The 15,855-nt window shown below is 36.4% G+C and overlaps 2 protein-coding genes across 2 annotated transcripts in view; both read left to right on the top strand.

The window, feature by feature from the left end:
* LOC135787769 (uncharacterized) overlaps window positions 1-4,473 on the top strand; it is a 40,952-nt gene extending 36,479 nt beyond the window's left edge. The window contains 10 exon segments of the mRNA XM_073813405.1: window positions 32-63; window positions 288-432; window positions 680-772; window positions 885-925; window positions 1,001-1,120; window positions 1,242-1,340; window positions 1,429-1,548; window positions 3,497-3,536; window positions 3,668-3,785; window positions 4,014-4,473. Coding sequence (XP_073669506.1) covers window positions 32-63; window positions 288-432; window positions 680-772; window positions 885-925; window positions 1,001-1,120; window positions 1,242-1,340; window positions 1,429-1,548; window positions 3,497-3,536; window positions 3,668-3,785; window positions 4,014-4,179 — 974 coding nt within the window. The 3' untranslated portion in view covers window positions 4,180-4,473.
* Window positions 4,474-6,568: 2,095 nt separating this feature from the next.
* Window positions 6,569-15,855, top strand: part of LOC135780829 (uncharacterized) — a 75,134-nt gene continuing 65,847 nt past the window's right edge. The window contains exons 1-2 of the mRNA XM_073813404.1: window positions 6,569-6,587; window positions 7,142-8,086. Of these exons, the coding sequence (XP_073669505.1) occupies window positions 6,569-6,587; window positions 7,142-8,086 (964 nt within the window). The remainder of the gene's footprint in view (window positions 6,588-7,141; window positions 8,087-15,855) is intronic.

The raw sequence follows: 15,855 nt of genomic DNA, 5'->3' as shown, positions 1-15,855 counted from the left end.
TAATTTTATTTGATTTTCATTCCATCTGCAGATTGCATTGACTCTGATGGGATATCTAGAAAGGTATGTAGTCTAGCAACCAGTGAAAAAGCAAGAAAGTAGCGTAGCCTTAATAACTTGTACTGAAAACAGTTTTTACTTTAATACAACCATAAACTAACTCTAAGACATATTGCTGTCTAAAGCAAATACATTTAATTATTCACATTTAAACAAACACAATTTCCATTATTCATACAAGCATAAAGAACTCACAACAAATAACAATCAAGTTTATTTTCTTGTAGCCCGGAGATACATGGAATTCAAGCTGTAACACATATACATGCTCCAATGAGAGCTTTGGTATTGTGTCAGAACCTATGAAGTGTCCAAATATAACCTGTCCTAATGGGTACAAATCAGTTACTGAAAACTGCTGCCCAACCTGTGGTGAGTCACAGTTAAAAAAAAACGTCTTCCATAATGTAGTGAAATTAATTTCACCAAGAATAAATTACACCCATAATGATTATATATGTGTTGCTAATTATGACAACTTTAAAGGCCAAATATCGTCCTACTCTACAAACCATACATCAATAGAAAGCTTATTTATTCATATACATCTAAAAAAATATGAAAATGCAAACTTTCAAACATAATTTGAAACGATTCCCTATCCACTCTTCATATACAGTTTGTGATACTCAGAAGTGTTTTGAGAAGAGATGTGATATTGGATATGAGCTGGCAGCAAATAAAACCAAGGACAGCTGCTGTCCACCCTGTGGTAAGTCTCAGATTCCTGTTTTACAATGAATAATATTTAGAGATACATGAACATATTTTGCGTCTACAACTTGGTGAATTATTAAATAATTTCTAAATGTATTTTTTATCAGTGCCTAAAGATGTTTGTGTGTATGAGGACACTGAGTACCAAGTAGGTAAACATCTGGATTTTTTTATTGAGATATTTCAGGTGTAAGTTTCTGACTTTTACTTTCCTTTCCTCTAGCCTGGGGTTAACATCCCAACAGATCCCTGCAAGCAATGTAACTGTGGAATGGATAAAGATCCAAATACAAAGTTACATACGGTTACTTGTGTCGATCTAACCTGCACACCTTGTGCTGAGGTAATAATAACAATTTATGTTTGCGATCAATATATTATGATTGCTTTATAATATCAACTTCTAATATACATAAATATGTAGATTTCTAGTGCTGTGTTTTAAAATGTATTTGCATTCCAAGGGCTTTGAAGAGGTGAATGTGGAAGGACAGTGTTGTGCATTATGTAAGCAAAAAGCCTGCATATACGATGCACCAAACAACACCAAACTAATTATCCAGGTACACATTTCTTTACTCATTGAGTTGACCATATTAATTCTTTTGTGTTTGTCAATACTCAAGTATTCTGTCTATTCTTACAATTTAGGTTGGAGAAGTGCTCACGCAGAAATGTGAGAGCATTTCTTGTCAGCGGATTAATGACACGTTTGTGCCGGTGAAGGCCGTGAAAACTTGCCCTGAATACAATTCAAATGAATGTGTCCCTGTGAGTAAATATCTGTAACTTACAAGACATGTGACCCTGCCTGCATGACAAAAAACCTAGCTGAAGTATTTTTTTAGCGATTTAAAAAAACACTCTGTGAAAATATAACCTTGATAAATTTAAAGGGCACATATTATGCCTATTTTTATAAGATGTAATATAAGTATCTGATGTGCCCAATATGTGTCTGTAAAGTTTCTGCCTAAAATACCCCACATATCATTTATTATAGGATGTCTAAAATGCCTCTATTTCGGGTGGGAGCCAAATCGTGCAGTTTTTGTGTCTGTACCTTTAAATGCAAATGAGCTACTGCTCCTCTCCTTAACAAAAGAAACAGCGAGCTGAACAGCGAGTTGAAAGAATGCTTTGGTTTAATGTGGACTGTTCATTGTAGGGTTGTGTTTTATTTTGTCATGGTAGGGTTGTTGTGTTAGTACAAAGCCCACACACATTTATGTCCAAACATCTTGTAAAAGTGGATTTTGCATAATAGGTGCCCTTTAATACTGATTGAACTAAGGCAGGGCTCCATACAAAAAAATCCACTAAGGCGCAATTGGCTCCTATGAGGCGAATAACAGGCACCAAATTCATGAATTTTATTAGAAGGCAAAAGTATTTAAAACATAATATAGTTGAAGTAAGTTCCCTTTAAATGGGAAGTGTACCACTCTTAAAATATCAAAATACTTTACCTTAACATGTAAACCACAAGTTTAACATGTAGCCATCTATAAACAAAAAATTTCAATGTTTACTTTTCCAAATTTATGTAAACACTGCGTATTTTTCTTAAACCATTCTGGGCCGGGTTTCCCAAAAGCATCGTAAGGCTAAGTAGACGAATCATCTTAGAATTACAGGCCATTTTCCAAAAGCTTCGTAACTTGAGTAGCACTTGAAAATCATTGTAGATCTACGAGTGCTCTGGAGTAATCGTTAATTCATAAGTGCATCGTAAGACGACAAAGTTACAAGGTCACCTGCAGGACAACCAGCAAATTGCACTCCAGCAATGACGATAATGTAATGTTTTAAATGTATATTTATTTATTGGGTTCTTCTTTGTTTATTTTATATTAAATATATAATATAATATATTTAAAATTCTAATGAGAAATCAAATTTAAATGACTAAACATAAACATAAAGAAGTAAAACTTGGTAAAAAAAGCTGGTAAAAGTTTTTTTTTGTATTTTGGTAAAAGTTGGTACTAGCAAATTGATAAATTGTTCCTACCGATTGATGCTATAATTAATCTAAAAATGGTTTTGAAGGGAAATTTCATCTAATTAAAGAAACCAAATAAATATTTACGGTACAATGCAATAATTCATTATAATAAATAAACATAGATAATAAAAACAAATAATAATAATAATCTAAACTAAAATATTAAATGCGAGGGCATTACGCAGTGGGACGGCTCCTAACTAAATACGGAAAATAATATTTCATTATGCACTAATTATTAAAACATTTAAAAAGTCATTGAACAATTATGAATAATAATATTAAAAATATTAGTGTACATCGGATGAAAATAATTAGCCTAAACAAGCTTCTGCTACAAATTCGAGTCATTCTATAGATGACATTTCAGCACTTGACAAAGGGATAGCGACTCTTAAGTAGCATCGTTTAACGTGCATCTTTGGGAAACGCACGTAAACGAACAAAAAATGTTCGTAAAGTAGCTCGTAGAAAGTGCTCTTAAGTGCTAAGTTCAATCGTTATCGGGAAACCCAGCCCTGAGCATTCAAATCATTGCTGGCTTCATCATTGACAAAAATATGGGGTGGGGCTATCTGTAATTATTTGCAGTAATTGGGTGGTAGTGTATCAGATGCCATTAGTGTTGCTGGCAGTACAGAAATGGCAATTCATCTGGGTATAAACATGTCATGCTGACGTTTGAACAAACTTCTATTTGTGTCCTTGCAGGGAAGTGAGACATCAGATGCAGATGGATGCTGCAGGACATGTAAGACAATAAATAACTATATTATATAACTATATTAATTTGAATGAGAAAATTATTTTATGCACTTCATAAAACACAATTCATGAGATGTTTCGTTCATGACACAAGCTTACATGTTTTTTGCTTGTCAGGTGAGCACAGTAACTGTGTTCGAGTGAGGAATACGACCCAAATCCTTGTTAATGGCTGCACCTCCATTGGGCCTATAGAAGTGACTTCCTGCAGTGGTCACTGTGACAGCCAGTCAATGTGAGAGCATACACGCACCTGTTCAATAACACAGGGGTTTTCAAACTTTAACTTTAATTGTTGATATCAAGAACACAACGAATAAAAGTTAAAACGGCTTGCCATAGTCCCTAACACACTGACATGTTAATAGCTGATGTAGTTATGGGATTATTCCTGTTAGACCACTAAATAAGATGACATTTGTTTACACACATTTGTCTGTCTTTTATTTCTAAACCCGCACAGGTATTCAATGGAGGCTAACAAAATGATGCACAGCTGCTCTTGTTGCCGAGAGAGTAAAATCAGCACTAAAGAAGTGAAGCTGAAGTGTCCTGATTACAGCGAGATCACGTACAGCTACGGCTACACTGAGAGCTGTGAATGCACACCAACAAAGTGCATAGACTAGAATACTTCTAGCATAAAATGTCTTTCAGTTTTTTGCCTTGATTACTGTTGATTTAAACATTATCTGTTGAATAAGAAAGCTATTAATGTAAGCGATTGTAGTGCGTAATTTACAAACATTACTTTGGTGAAAAATTCCACTATACAGCTTTTTGTTTGTAGTTTGACTTTGATAGGGTGCTAAGGGAATATTGGGAACTGTATTTCTTTTTCCGGCTTTATCCTCTCTATAACTGAATGATATATATTGAATGCTAAAATGAATGATGAATCCAATAAAGCAAAATAAACAGCAACAGCTAAAATCTTCCTGAGTGGCTCTTTGATTAAGTAAACTTTTTTTCATAAAAATTCAATTACTCTGGTATTTGTGTGTATAATTAATAAAATAGACAGGAAAATGTAATGTATTTTAAGATTTTTACATCAAGACCCTAGAGTATGAGGCTGTTTACACCTGGTATTAAGATGTGTTTTGGTCGATCATATCACAAGTGGACGAGAGAGACACATTCCCGTTCACAACTGGTGTCTTAATCCGTCTCTTTTCTCCACTTTTGACCACTCTGTCTTGTTTACTTCGAGTGGATGGTCTGTGGGCGAGTCGTTAAAACACTAGCATGAGAAATAACGGGTTTAAATTGATATTTTAGAGCACTTGGTGAAATAAACTCGTGCAACTGTCACATGCTCACAAAATAAGACAAAAATTAACAGAGGCGGAGAGCAGTTGCTTTAGTTTTATCAATGAAAACCTAAAGGCCAAGCCAAACACATTGTCAGGTCTGAACATTTGTGCAGAGAGTAGGTGGTCTTTCGAATGCATTTTCAACTACCCCTGGATGTGGCTAATGTGACTAATTTTGTACCTGACACACTCTGAGAAAGGCTTGATGGCCGAAATGCATCAGTGTGCAGTGTTTTAGTCATTTTTAATATTTTCTAAGTAAGCCATGTTTTGATTAAAGGCTTTTTATATTTTTGAACTGGAAGTAGTGCCTTGGATTCTGATTTATTAGATATTACCTCTGGATGCTGCTGGATGTGGTCAAAAGTGGACAACCTCCAAACGTTTACCCCATTTACGTCTGTCTTTGTCACCTTTCAAAATGCATCTTAATACCAGCCTCTATGATCAGTACCAAACACGGAGAATGTAAAGAATCAGGTTTGTTTGATTTGTGTGTTAGTAATTGTTAGTTGTGTTAGCAGGTACAATTATAAAACTTTCTCCCCCCTCCAAAAAAAAATCTGGAAAACGTCACAGATGCCATTACAATAACAACAGAATATTTGGTAATCCTGGAAATAAGACTTGCCTACAGTACAACAGTATTTAGGTTTGTTAGCAGAACAGTTTGCTATAATTTAATATCATTTAAAAGACAAATTAAATCTAGTCATTAATTTATGTTTGCTCAGTTTGTACACCCACTATTTACATCTAACATGTGTATCATTATATTAAGGAGTACCTGTCCAGAAGGTGTAGTCTGTTGTTTAAAGAACATGTTTTATAAACACATATTTCATATGTATCAGTTTACTTTACTATATTAAAAAGGAAATGACACATCAAATATCATATTTTAGGATGCTCATTTTATGTACACAGAAAATTGGAAGGGACATGTTTAACAATTAAATGCTTGCCACAGATGTGTGCTGTGTTATCCAGAAAGATCCACAACTACAATAAACTCAGGGATATCAAACACTGCACAACCCATCATGTTAAGTTTTCTCAACTGAGGAAACCAATTACATTATTTTATTTCGCAAACTCATACCATGTAACATTGTATACCTTAAAAATAAGTTGCAATTACTAATTGTATTTCTTGTACATCTTAATTTAAATTTACTTAACCTACACATTTAATAAACCTCCAGAACCTGTTAACTAAACTCAGCTAGTTTCTTTAATATTGTTTGATACAGATCAGTCAAACGTTTGATTTTTATAATTCTTAAAAATAGGATGAGCAAGTAGGAAGAGACTGATCTCAGTACCGGCATTAACACACTTCTAAATCTCCAACAAATGAACATGAAACCTTCAAGAACACACTGTTCATGATAATATATTTCATTCTGACATTCTGAGGGAGATTGTGCCAGTTATAGCAGGTGATTTTTTTAGCATTTATTAATCTTTCATAATGTTTGGTAATGCCAGTACAATTGTTTATGTTAGTTATTGTGCATTAACTTATGTTAATTACCAAATCTATTAAATAGTAAATGCTGAAGTTAATGGTTCATTGGTACTTCATGTAAGCTAATGCATTGTCAAATTTAACCTTATTGTAAACAGTGTTATGCCGCATTTCCACCGTACACAACATTCAGACACGACTGTCGTAGTTCTCCCCCTAGTGGCAGTCGTAATGAAGTTTCAGTTTAATCGTAAATCTGTACCAAATGGGAGAGAAGCTCATTCCAGCGCAAGAACCTTCATCTATGAATATTCACATTAGTGAAAGAAAAGAATATTTAAAGCTATGCATTTATGATAAAACTGCCAATATTTTAAAAAAAGAACATATGGAGACAAAATAATAACGTATAAATCATAAATCATGTTTTTTGTTTGTTTTTAAATAACAAAAAAACAATATTTCAATTCAATTCAAATTTATTTATATAAACCTTGTTTTCAGACCAGAACGCATGGGCGCAAATTCATTTTTTTATTTAAACAACATGTTGCTAAACGTGAAAATGATCATTGCGCCGGGTTGAAACTAGCAAAAGACACTTGCTTGGCACATTGGATGTATGATAGAGCCCATGATCTTGATATCTTCAATATTGAATGATTAAGGTCATATCAAAGATAGACATTAATATGAAATAAATAACTGAAATCAAACTTTTGTGCTCCTAATCTCACAATTATGAGATTTGAATGGCTAATATAGTGAAAACTTTTTATGTCAATTTCTCTCTCCCTCTCTCAGACTTTGGTATTCTTTGGAGAATTTCTCTCCGCACTCTCCCACCTTCCACTATTGCCTCATTCTCTCTTCCCATTGGCTTATGGAACTGCCAATCTGCTGTCAACAAAGCAGATTTCATAACTGCCATTGCCTCACATTCTGGCCTTTCTGTTTTAGCACTTACTGAGACATGGATTAAACCAGAGGACACGGCCACTCCGGCTTCCCTCTCCAACAACTACACTTTCTCACACAGTCCTCGCACAACAGGAAGGGGTGGAGGAACTGGTCTGCTCATCCCAAAGGACTGGAAATTCCAACAGCAAACCCCCTCATGTGACAGCAACTCTTTCGAATCGCATATTGTTACTATCATCCACCCTACTAAAATGCATTTTTTAGTTATCTATCGCCCCCCAGGTCAACTTGGACACTTCTTGGAGGAGTTAGACGTACTTCTGTCTTCATTCCCTGAGGATGGTACTCCTTTAGTAGTACTTGGTGACTTCAATATCCACCTGGAGAAACCACAGGCAGCTGACTTCAACACCCTGACTGCGTCGTTTGACCTCAAGCGAGTCCCTACTTCACCAACACACAGGTCTGGCAATCTTTTAGATCTTATCTACACACGCTGTTGTTCCACCTACCACACCCAGGTCACCCCACTTCACACATCTGATCACTTCCTAATTACTCTCGACCTCGACCTGACTCCCCCTGTCGCTACATACGATCCCCCATTGGTCACGTTCAGGCGCAACCTGCGCACGCTCTCTCCCTCCCGCTTATCCTCTGCGATTGTTTCCACGCTGCCCGCTCCCAGCCAACTCTCACTGTTAGATACTGACAATGCCACTGACACACTTTGTTCCACTCTTACATCCTGCTTTGACACATTATGCCCTCTGACATCTGGACCGGCCCGGGTCACACCTCCTGCTCCTTGGCTAACTGAGGTTCTCCGTGAGCATCGCTCCACACTCAGGGCTACAGAGAGGAAGTGGCGCAGATCGAATGATCCTTCTGATCTCTGCCTCTATCAGTCTCTTCTTGCCTCCTTCTCCAAGGACGTCTCCTCTGCAAAGACCTTATACTACCATTCAAAGATTAACAACTCACCTGACTCTCACACTCTCTTCAAGACCTTCTCTACCCTTCTTTGTCCCCCTGCCCCTCCACCTTCATCCGACCTAACGGCTGATGATTTTGCTTCCTTCTTTGTGAAGAAAACGAAAACTATTAGCAGTCAGTTCTCCGAGCCGCCGCTTCTTGCGCATTCTCAAATCCCTGAGACATGCTCCCTTCCCTCCTTCTCTCTCCTATCCGAAGCAGATGTTTCCAAGGTCTTGGCTTCAAATCATCCGACTACCTGCCCGCTAGATCCCATACCCACCCATCTCCTCCAGGCCATCTCTCCGTCTGTTATCCCTGCTCTCACTCACATTATCAATTCATCCCTTTCCACTGGCACCTTCCCTGTAGCATTTAAAAAGGCCCGGATAACCCCGTTGCTGAAGAAACCCACTCTCAATCCTGCTATGCTAGAGAACTACAGACCCGTTTCTCTTCTTCCCTTCATTTCCAAGACTCTTGAACGCATTGTGTTCAACCAGCTCTCCACTTTCTTCACACAAAATAACCTCCTGGATAGCAATCAGTCTGGATTCAAAAGTGGTCACTCCACTGAGACTGCGCTGCTCTCAGTCATTGAGGCCCTAAGGCAGGCAAGGGCAGCCTCCAAATCATCTGTGCTGATCTTACTGGATCTATCTGCAGCTTTTGACACGGTCAATCACCGCATCCTCCTGTCGACTCTCATGTCTATGGGTGTCACTGACACAGCGCTTCTATGGTTCAAGTCGTACCTCTCTGATAGGTCATTTCGGGTATCCTGGAGAGGTGACGTCTCCGAACCCCAATGTCTTGATACCGGGGTCCCTCAAGGCTCTGTGCTTGGACCGCTGCTCTTTTCGATATACATGACATCCCTGGGCTCTGTCATTCGGAAACATGGCTTTTCCTACCACTGCTATGCAGACGACACTCAACTCCAATTGTCGATCCACCCTGATGATCCTACGGTTTCTGCCCGCATCTCGGCATGCCTGAGGGACATCCAGAGGTGTAAAGAGTAGCTGAAAGCCATACTTGAGTAAAAGTACAAATTACTTACTGTAAAAATTACTCCACTACAAGTTACAAGTCACCAATTTAAATACGACTTGAGTAAAAGTATTAAAGTAACCCAATTTAAAAGTACTCAAGTATTTTTACTCGTACTGAATGTTGGCTCAAAGATGCACTAGTCCTCAACACAAAGAGACATTGTAGGTCTGGGCAGTGAAAACTAAGAAAGTTTATTTATGAGGTTTTATTTCCTAATATAGAAAAGAAATCAAACACCTCAAAATTTTGACCTGGCAGAACAAACACAGATTAAACATAGTCATAGTCTTTTGACTAAAATTTAATTAAGTTTTAGTCATATTTTTGTCATCTGAATTGATTTAGTTTTAGTCTAAATTTATTCAACTAAATGCCATGAGATTTTAGTCTAGAAATCTACATTAAATTTAATTTAAACCCATTTAATTTTAGTCTAGTGTCATTGTGTACTTGAATGTGCCATGCTGAAAAATATATAGCCTAACTTTGTGATATAAATATATGGTAACACTTTACAAAAAGGTACTGTAGTTAACATTAGTTAGCTACATTAGTTAACATGAACTAATAATGAACTGCACTTATACAGCATTTATTCATCATTGTTAATGTTAATTTCAACAATTACTAATACTTTATTAAAATCTTGTTAACATTACCAACTATTCTTATATAGGCCTATCCTAAAAAAGATATAATTTTAATATTTAAAAAATTCCAGTAAACTAAAATTACACTAACAGAAATATGATAATGCATATTAAAAACGTGAAGTTGTTCATTTAAAAGATTAATTGTAAACACATGTAGTAGACCCATAGTAACACCACTATCTCACATTAAGTGCACTACATTTCTTCAGTCATGCATCCCTCTTTACAGTAAATACATTACAGCATATTTGATTAAATGTGAGGACAGCGAAATTGTACACTTATTATCAATCTTATAATGTACTTAAGTTACTCGGGCAATCAGTACAGGACCTCGCTGGTTTATTTTGGCTTATATAGTAAGTTATCAAGTTATGTAACTTAACAGCTCAGGTTAGCTGATAAAGTAGCATCAGAGTATATAAACATTTGTGCTTGCCTTTGAGTTGCGGGATGACCCTCCTGCAATCGCGCATCACTTTTGTTTTGATTGTAGCATCACAAGTTTAACAAAGGGTCCCTTGACTGAAGCAAATGTGATATGCATCCATATGTTTGCTCTTTATCTCTTCTCTCAGACCAGACGCAAACTTTTCTCTACAGTTTATGACATACGCAGCACGCAGATGTCCCGCTACGGTGGCTCAACGCAAGCCATTCAGCGTTTGACATCAAAGTACCGCGAGACCAGACTTCTCCATATGCATTTGATTCGCTCTCGCAGTACTTTGATTTCATACGATTGCTCTGCGCAGCGCCAAATGAAGTCCCTCAGTTGTGTGTGTGCGTGTAACACCTCGCGACCACAGATTCTATCCATCATCACCCTCTGACACTTTCGTCTTGTTTTTATTTGACGAATAAACAATGTAGCGAGTAACGTTAAGTGTCATTTCAAATGTAGTGGAGTAAAGAGTACAAATACCCAATCAAAAATGTAATTGAGTAGAGAGTAAAAGTTGCCTATATTTTTGATACTCAGTACAAGTACAAAGTAGCCCAAAAAATACTTAAGTACAGTAACGAAGTACATTTACTTGAGTACTTTACACCTCTGGGGACATCTCACTCTGGATGAAGGATCACCATCTCCAGCTTAACCTTGCGAAGACAGAACTGCTTGTCATATCATCTGAACCAAAAATTCAGCACAACTTTTCCATTCAGCTAGGTTCCTCGACCATCACGCCTTCCAAGACGGCCAAAAACCTGGGAGTGGTCATTGATGATCGGCTTAGCTTCACGGAGCATGTTGCCAGCACCGCTCGCTCTTGTAGATTCATCCTCTACAATATTAGGAAAATTAGACCTTTCCTAGATGAGCATGCTACGCAGGTCCTGGTCCAAGCTCTTGTCCTGTCCAGGCTGGACTACTGCAATGCGCTACTGGCAGGACTTCCAGCCTGCACGACCAAACCCCTACAGATGATTCAGAACGCAGCGGCAAGAGTGGTCTTCAATTAGCCAAAGAGGGCGCACGTCACTCCTCTCTTTGTCAAATTACACTGGCTTCCTATAGCAGCCCGCATCAAATTTAAGGCTCTGCTCCTGGCCTTTAAAACCATCACTGGGTCAGCACCCCCTTACCTTCGTTTGCTTATAGAGCCTTATGTACCCTCTCGATCACTGCGCTCTGCCACCGAGCGAAGACTTGTGGTACCATCTCAAAAAGGGAAGAAAACACTAACGCGTACCTTCTCAGGAACTGTCTCACAACTGTGGAATGATCTGCCGGTCGTGACACGATCAGCTGACACTGTAGCTGTCTTTAAGACTCGGCTAAAAACCCATCTCTTCCATCATTACCTAACTTCCTAATTACAGATTTACTATCTTTATTTAGTTACCTTCTCTGTATCTCTTTCTCTATTTACCTTCCTCCTTATCTAAAAAACAAAAAAACAAAACACTAACCTTGGCTATGTATATTGTGTTGGACTTGATGAGACTATTTCCAGTGCACTTATGTATTGCTGTTCTTATGTTGCCATAATTGCTTCTATTGTTTACCTCACTTGTAAGTCGCTTTGGACAAAAGCGTCTGCTAAATGACTAAATGTAAATGTAAATGGTATGTATAAAAACATAGATGATAAACAAATGTTAAATCACTTTGATGCACCTGGATTTCACAAATTACAATGTCTAAAATTTTGTCTTTAAACACAACTTTCGATTGAAATATAATAAGAAACATTTCAGTCAAGTGTTTGATGGTTTTTGGGAGGATCATTTTGTAGTTTAATATCGCCACTCCCCTAGATATTTGTAATAAACATGAGAGCCACTGTCAAACACTGTAACAGGAATCATTTAGCAAACACAGATCGGTTATATAGTTTGGTAGGACAAACCAGGACTGGGGCCTTTGATTTATTAAGACTGAATCTGACTGTAATACCTTATCAGTGATTCTTGGGAATTTGGATATAACAAGTTTAAATTTTGGAGAAAAAAAAGTTAGTTAAATTACAAAATCTGAAGGTATATCATTATAGACCAAGGTCTTGGCTGTTCAGCAATTTACCGGTGCAACCTCCCCTGTTTGTATTTTTTTTTCATAAAATAGGCGTTTTTCCAGTTATTTCTCATACAACATTTACTTTAAGCCTAAATAGAAAAAGTAATATTTTTTTATATAAGAAACATATTTTTGTATTAATAGAGACTATTAATTTAATAACTTTTCCAACTTTTCCAAAATGTATACCACTCAAGTCAATGGCTTCTTGCTTAAACTTTATGTAAATATTTGGTCCAAAAAAGAACAACCCTGAGCACTGTGATGAACACATTTAAAATCATAACTTCCTAAAATACATAAAACCTGACAGAAAAGACAGAAAATCTGACGGTGGTGACCAGGGACGTGCACAGGGGGGTTGCTCAGGTTGCCCGGGCAACTGCCCATATGCCCTTCTCGACTCAAGTTGCCCTTCCGAGGTGGAAAAATATAAATTGTACTTTTACTTCGTTTACACTATGCAGCGTTCCTTCGTTACTGTATTTTAATTAATTAGGAAATTTGTATTTTATTTTTAAATTGCTATCTTGTGTTTCTGGCGCATTCGCAAATTAATGACTCGTTTGAGACGATTCCTTAAAAAGTGTTGAAAATAAATGAGTCTTTTGAGTCGATTCTTTACAAAGCGAATGGGCCAAACGTTTTAAATTGGTTCGCGAATCAGTTTGAATGAATTGTTCAGATCGCTGCAAAAACGGAATCGTCCGAAGCTGTTTTAGTAAAACAGTTTTTACTCGTAACCTATGTAAGTTAGAAACACGCAGAATATAACCAGTGTTGGGTGACGTGGAAATGAATTTATCAATCTTTGAACTAAAAGCAAAACTTCACACATGTACCCGCCATTACATACACGCGACCTGTTCGTCCATCGTCAGACACAGTTAAACGCGTGCAACCTCCAGAAGCATTAGCACAGATTGAAGAAAATCCATCGATGATTGACATCTGATTGGCTGTATGCTGTACTGTATGATGTAAGTGATTCTCACAAAACACATGTGACATGACAACGTAAGAAAACATGAGTTTTGTCTAAAATCATTTTTATGTAAGTGTAAACTGTCAATGTCCTCAGACAACCTTAGGAGATTTATAACTTTATACATAGTGAATGCAAAACTGTTGTCAGTTTACTTGTCTGATATTTCAGCTATAAGCTACATCAACATTGACACTAGAGTTAATTTGTTAATTTGAAATGCTTGTCTATTCTGTGTTTGTATTCTTTTTTCTGTACTGTTTGTGTATGTTGCAGTTTTACACATAATGTAGAAGTGCCCATCCATAAGTATTCTTCTGTTTGTTGTGGAGTCAAGAAATGTCTAAACATTAAAAGATGAACATGAGACAAAAGTACAGAATCTGTCACATTATTTTTTTTTAATGGTCACTGAGCTGTGTCCTGATTGTTTACACATGAAAAGCATAAAATGTGTAGGATCAGTTTGATTCACTTATGTGCATTTGTGTACAACATACATAAGTCAGCATTTAATGCTGTTGTTCTTTGTTGTTAAAGCATGTATGTGTTGAAACATAAACAAAGGTTAATAAAATGTGACATTCTAAACTTCTGACATACTGATATTTATCTTACCAATTTCTGGTCTCCACAGCAAACAGAAAAATCTTGTCTTTACAGTTCTGATACAGTTCTGGAGGGCACTGTATTGTGTGTGTGTGTGTTTGCGCGTGTATATCTAGATTTATTTTTTCATGAGTAACTAGTAACTCGCTACTTGAGTATTATTTTCATTGCATACTTTTTACTTCTACTTGAGTAATTATTTATTTAGTTACTTGTACTTTTACTTGAGTAAAGTTTTTGGCTACTCTTTCCACCTCTGTTAAAATCTTCATGAATCCAGGCTGAGTTTGCCACGTTTAAGCCTAAATAATCAGACAGATAGCAGATAGCTATCATAGCTTGCAGACAAGCAGCCTAGGCTACAATTTTTTTGGTAGGCATTAGGCAAACATGTTTGCTGATTTTAATAAAGACCCTGTTATTCTCAGTCCTTCATAAAGGCCGTGAGTTTAAAAAAAAAAAATTGGGGGGGGGTGCCCTTTATATAGGTCCGAGCAACTGCCCCTAAAAAATCCTGTGCACGTCCCTGGTGGTGACAAAAACCTAAAATAGATAAAAAAAATAGATGAGTTGTTCACATTAGCCATCTTGTTTCCCCTCTGTTGCTAGCTACTTCAGACCTCTTCTTAAAAATTATACTTTTTTTTCATAATCTAATCTAATATTTTTTTACAAAGATGACGGTGTTGATGTTATGGTTGTCACAGTAGCAGTGTCCAAAAATATGAACAAGTTTAAGAGAAAATAGGAAACATACAGGAGCTTGAGTGATCTTGAAGCATGCAGTAGAGCTGAAGGTTTGAAAATGGGGTCCCGAGGAATGCAGTTAACCCTTTAATTGTCTGATTTTATTGCTTTTTATAAATATCTGATGGTGGTGACGAATATGTGGGACACATTTTGAGCAATCACAAAATGATAGTAAATATTGTTCAAAACTCACTGTTTGTAGTTTTTAATACATATTACAATGTACTCGTAAATATATTATTCAATTCAATTATTACTTTTGGCTTTTTTAATCAAGTTGAAATGATTATCTCTTAACCGAGGACAGATGATATTGTAGGCAATGGGCCAGCATATAATCATTAAATTAATAAAAAATAAATAAACCTATAAAAGAACCTTACATATGTGCAAAGGACCCCCTGATTATAACATTGATTCTTTTTCTTCATGAAAATGTTATTAATTTCCAACAGAATTAGCACTTTTCTTACTGGGACATGTTTTTGCCAAAGTTTCAAGAATCAGTGTTATAACTAATAATTCAGACAATGTATGTATACTTTATAAATGCACACACATGCTGATGTGATTGACATCACTGACAAAGCCATACATAACATCTATTGGTTACTTGTACTTATAAGATTTTTTACCTAATATTTTTTTGCTTGTCAAGACTGAAACTGCAGGAAACAGAAGATGTGATACAGGAAAATACTTACGTATATGCATATTAATTAGGAACAGGAGATGTTTGAACAGGTGGTGTACATTTTCAAATAAGAATTTCCGAGAAGTTCGACTGTGTTTGCATAGTTTCTCTGTATCTAAACCGGTTTCACATCTTTGAAATCCATTACGACAAGCGTCATATATTTGAATGTTTAAACATTTTTTTTCCCATTTCTCATCTATGAAAAGTCAATTTGAAAATATGATTAGATTTACACTAGGTTTGACAACACTATCATTTCCTGAAGGAAACGTTTGTGCTTGGAAAAAAAACAAAGTGTTTTGATTTGTTAAGAAAAGATACATAACAGTCAAGGACGGTTTACAATAATAA

The sequence above is a fragment of the Paramisgurnus dabryanus genome, chromosome 23 (assembly GCF_030506205.2).
Source record: "Paramisgurnus dabryanus chromosome 23, PD_genome_1.1, whole genome shotgun sequence".
NCBI lineage: Eukaryota > Metazoa > Chordata > Actinopteri > Cypriniformes > Cobitidae > Paramisgurnus > Paramisgurnus dabryanus.
This window is presented reverse-complemented; position numbering and strand designations above follow the sequence as displayed.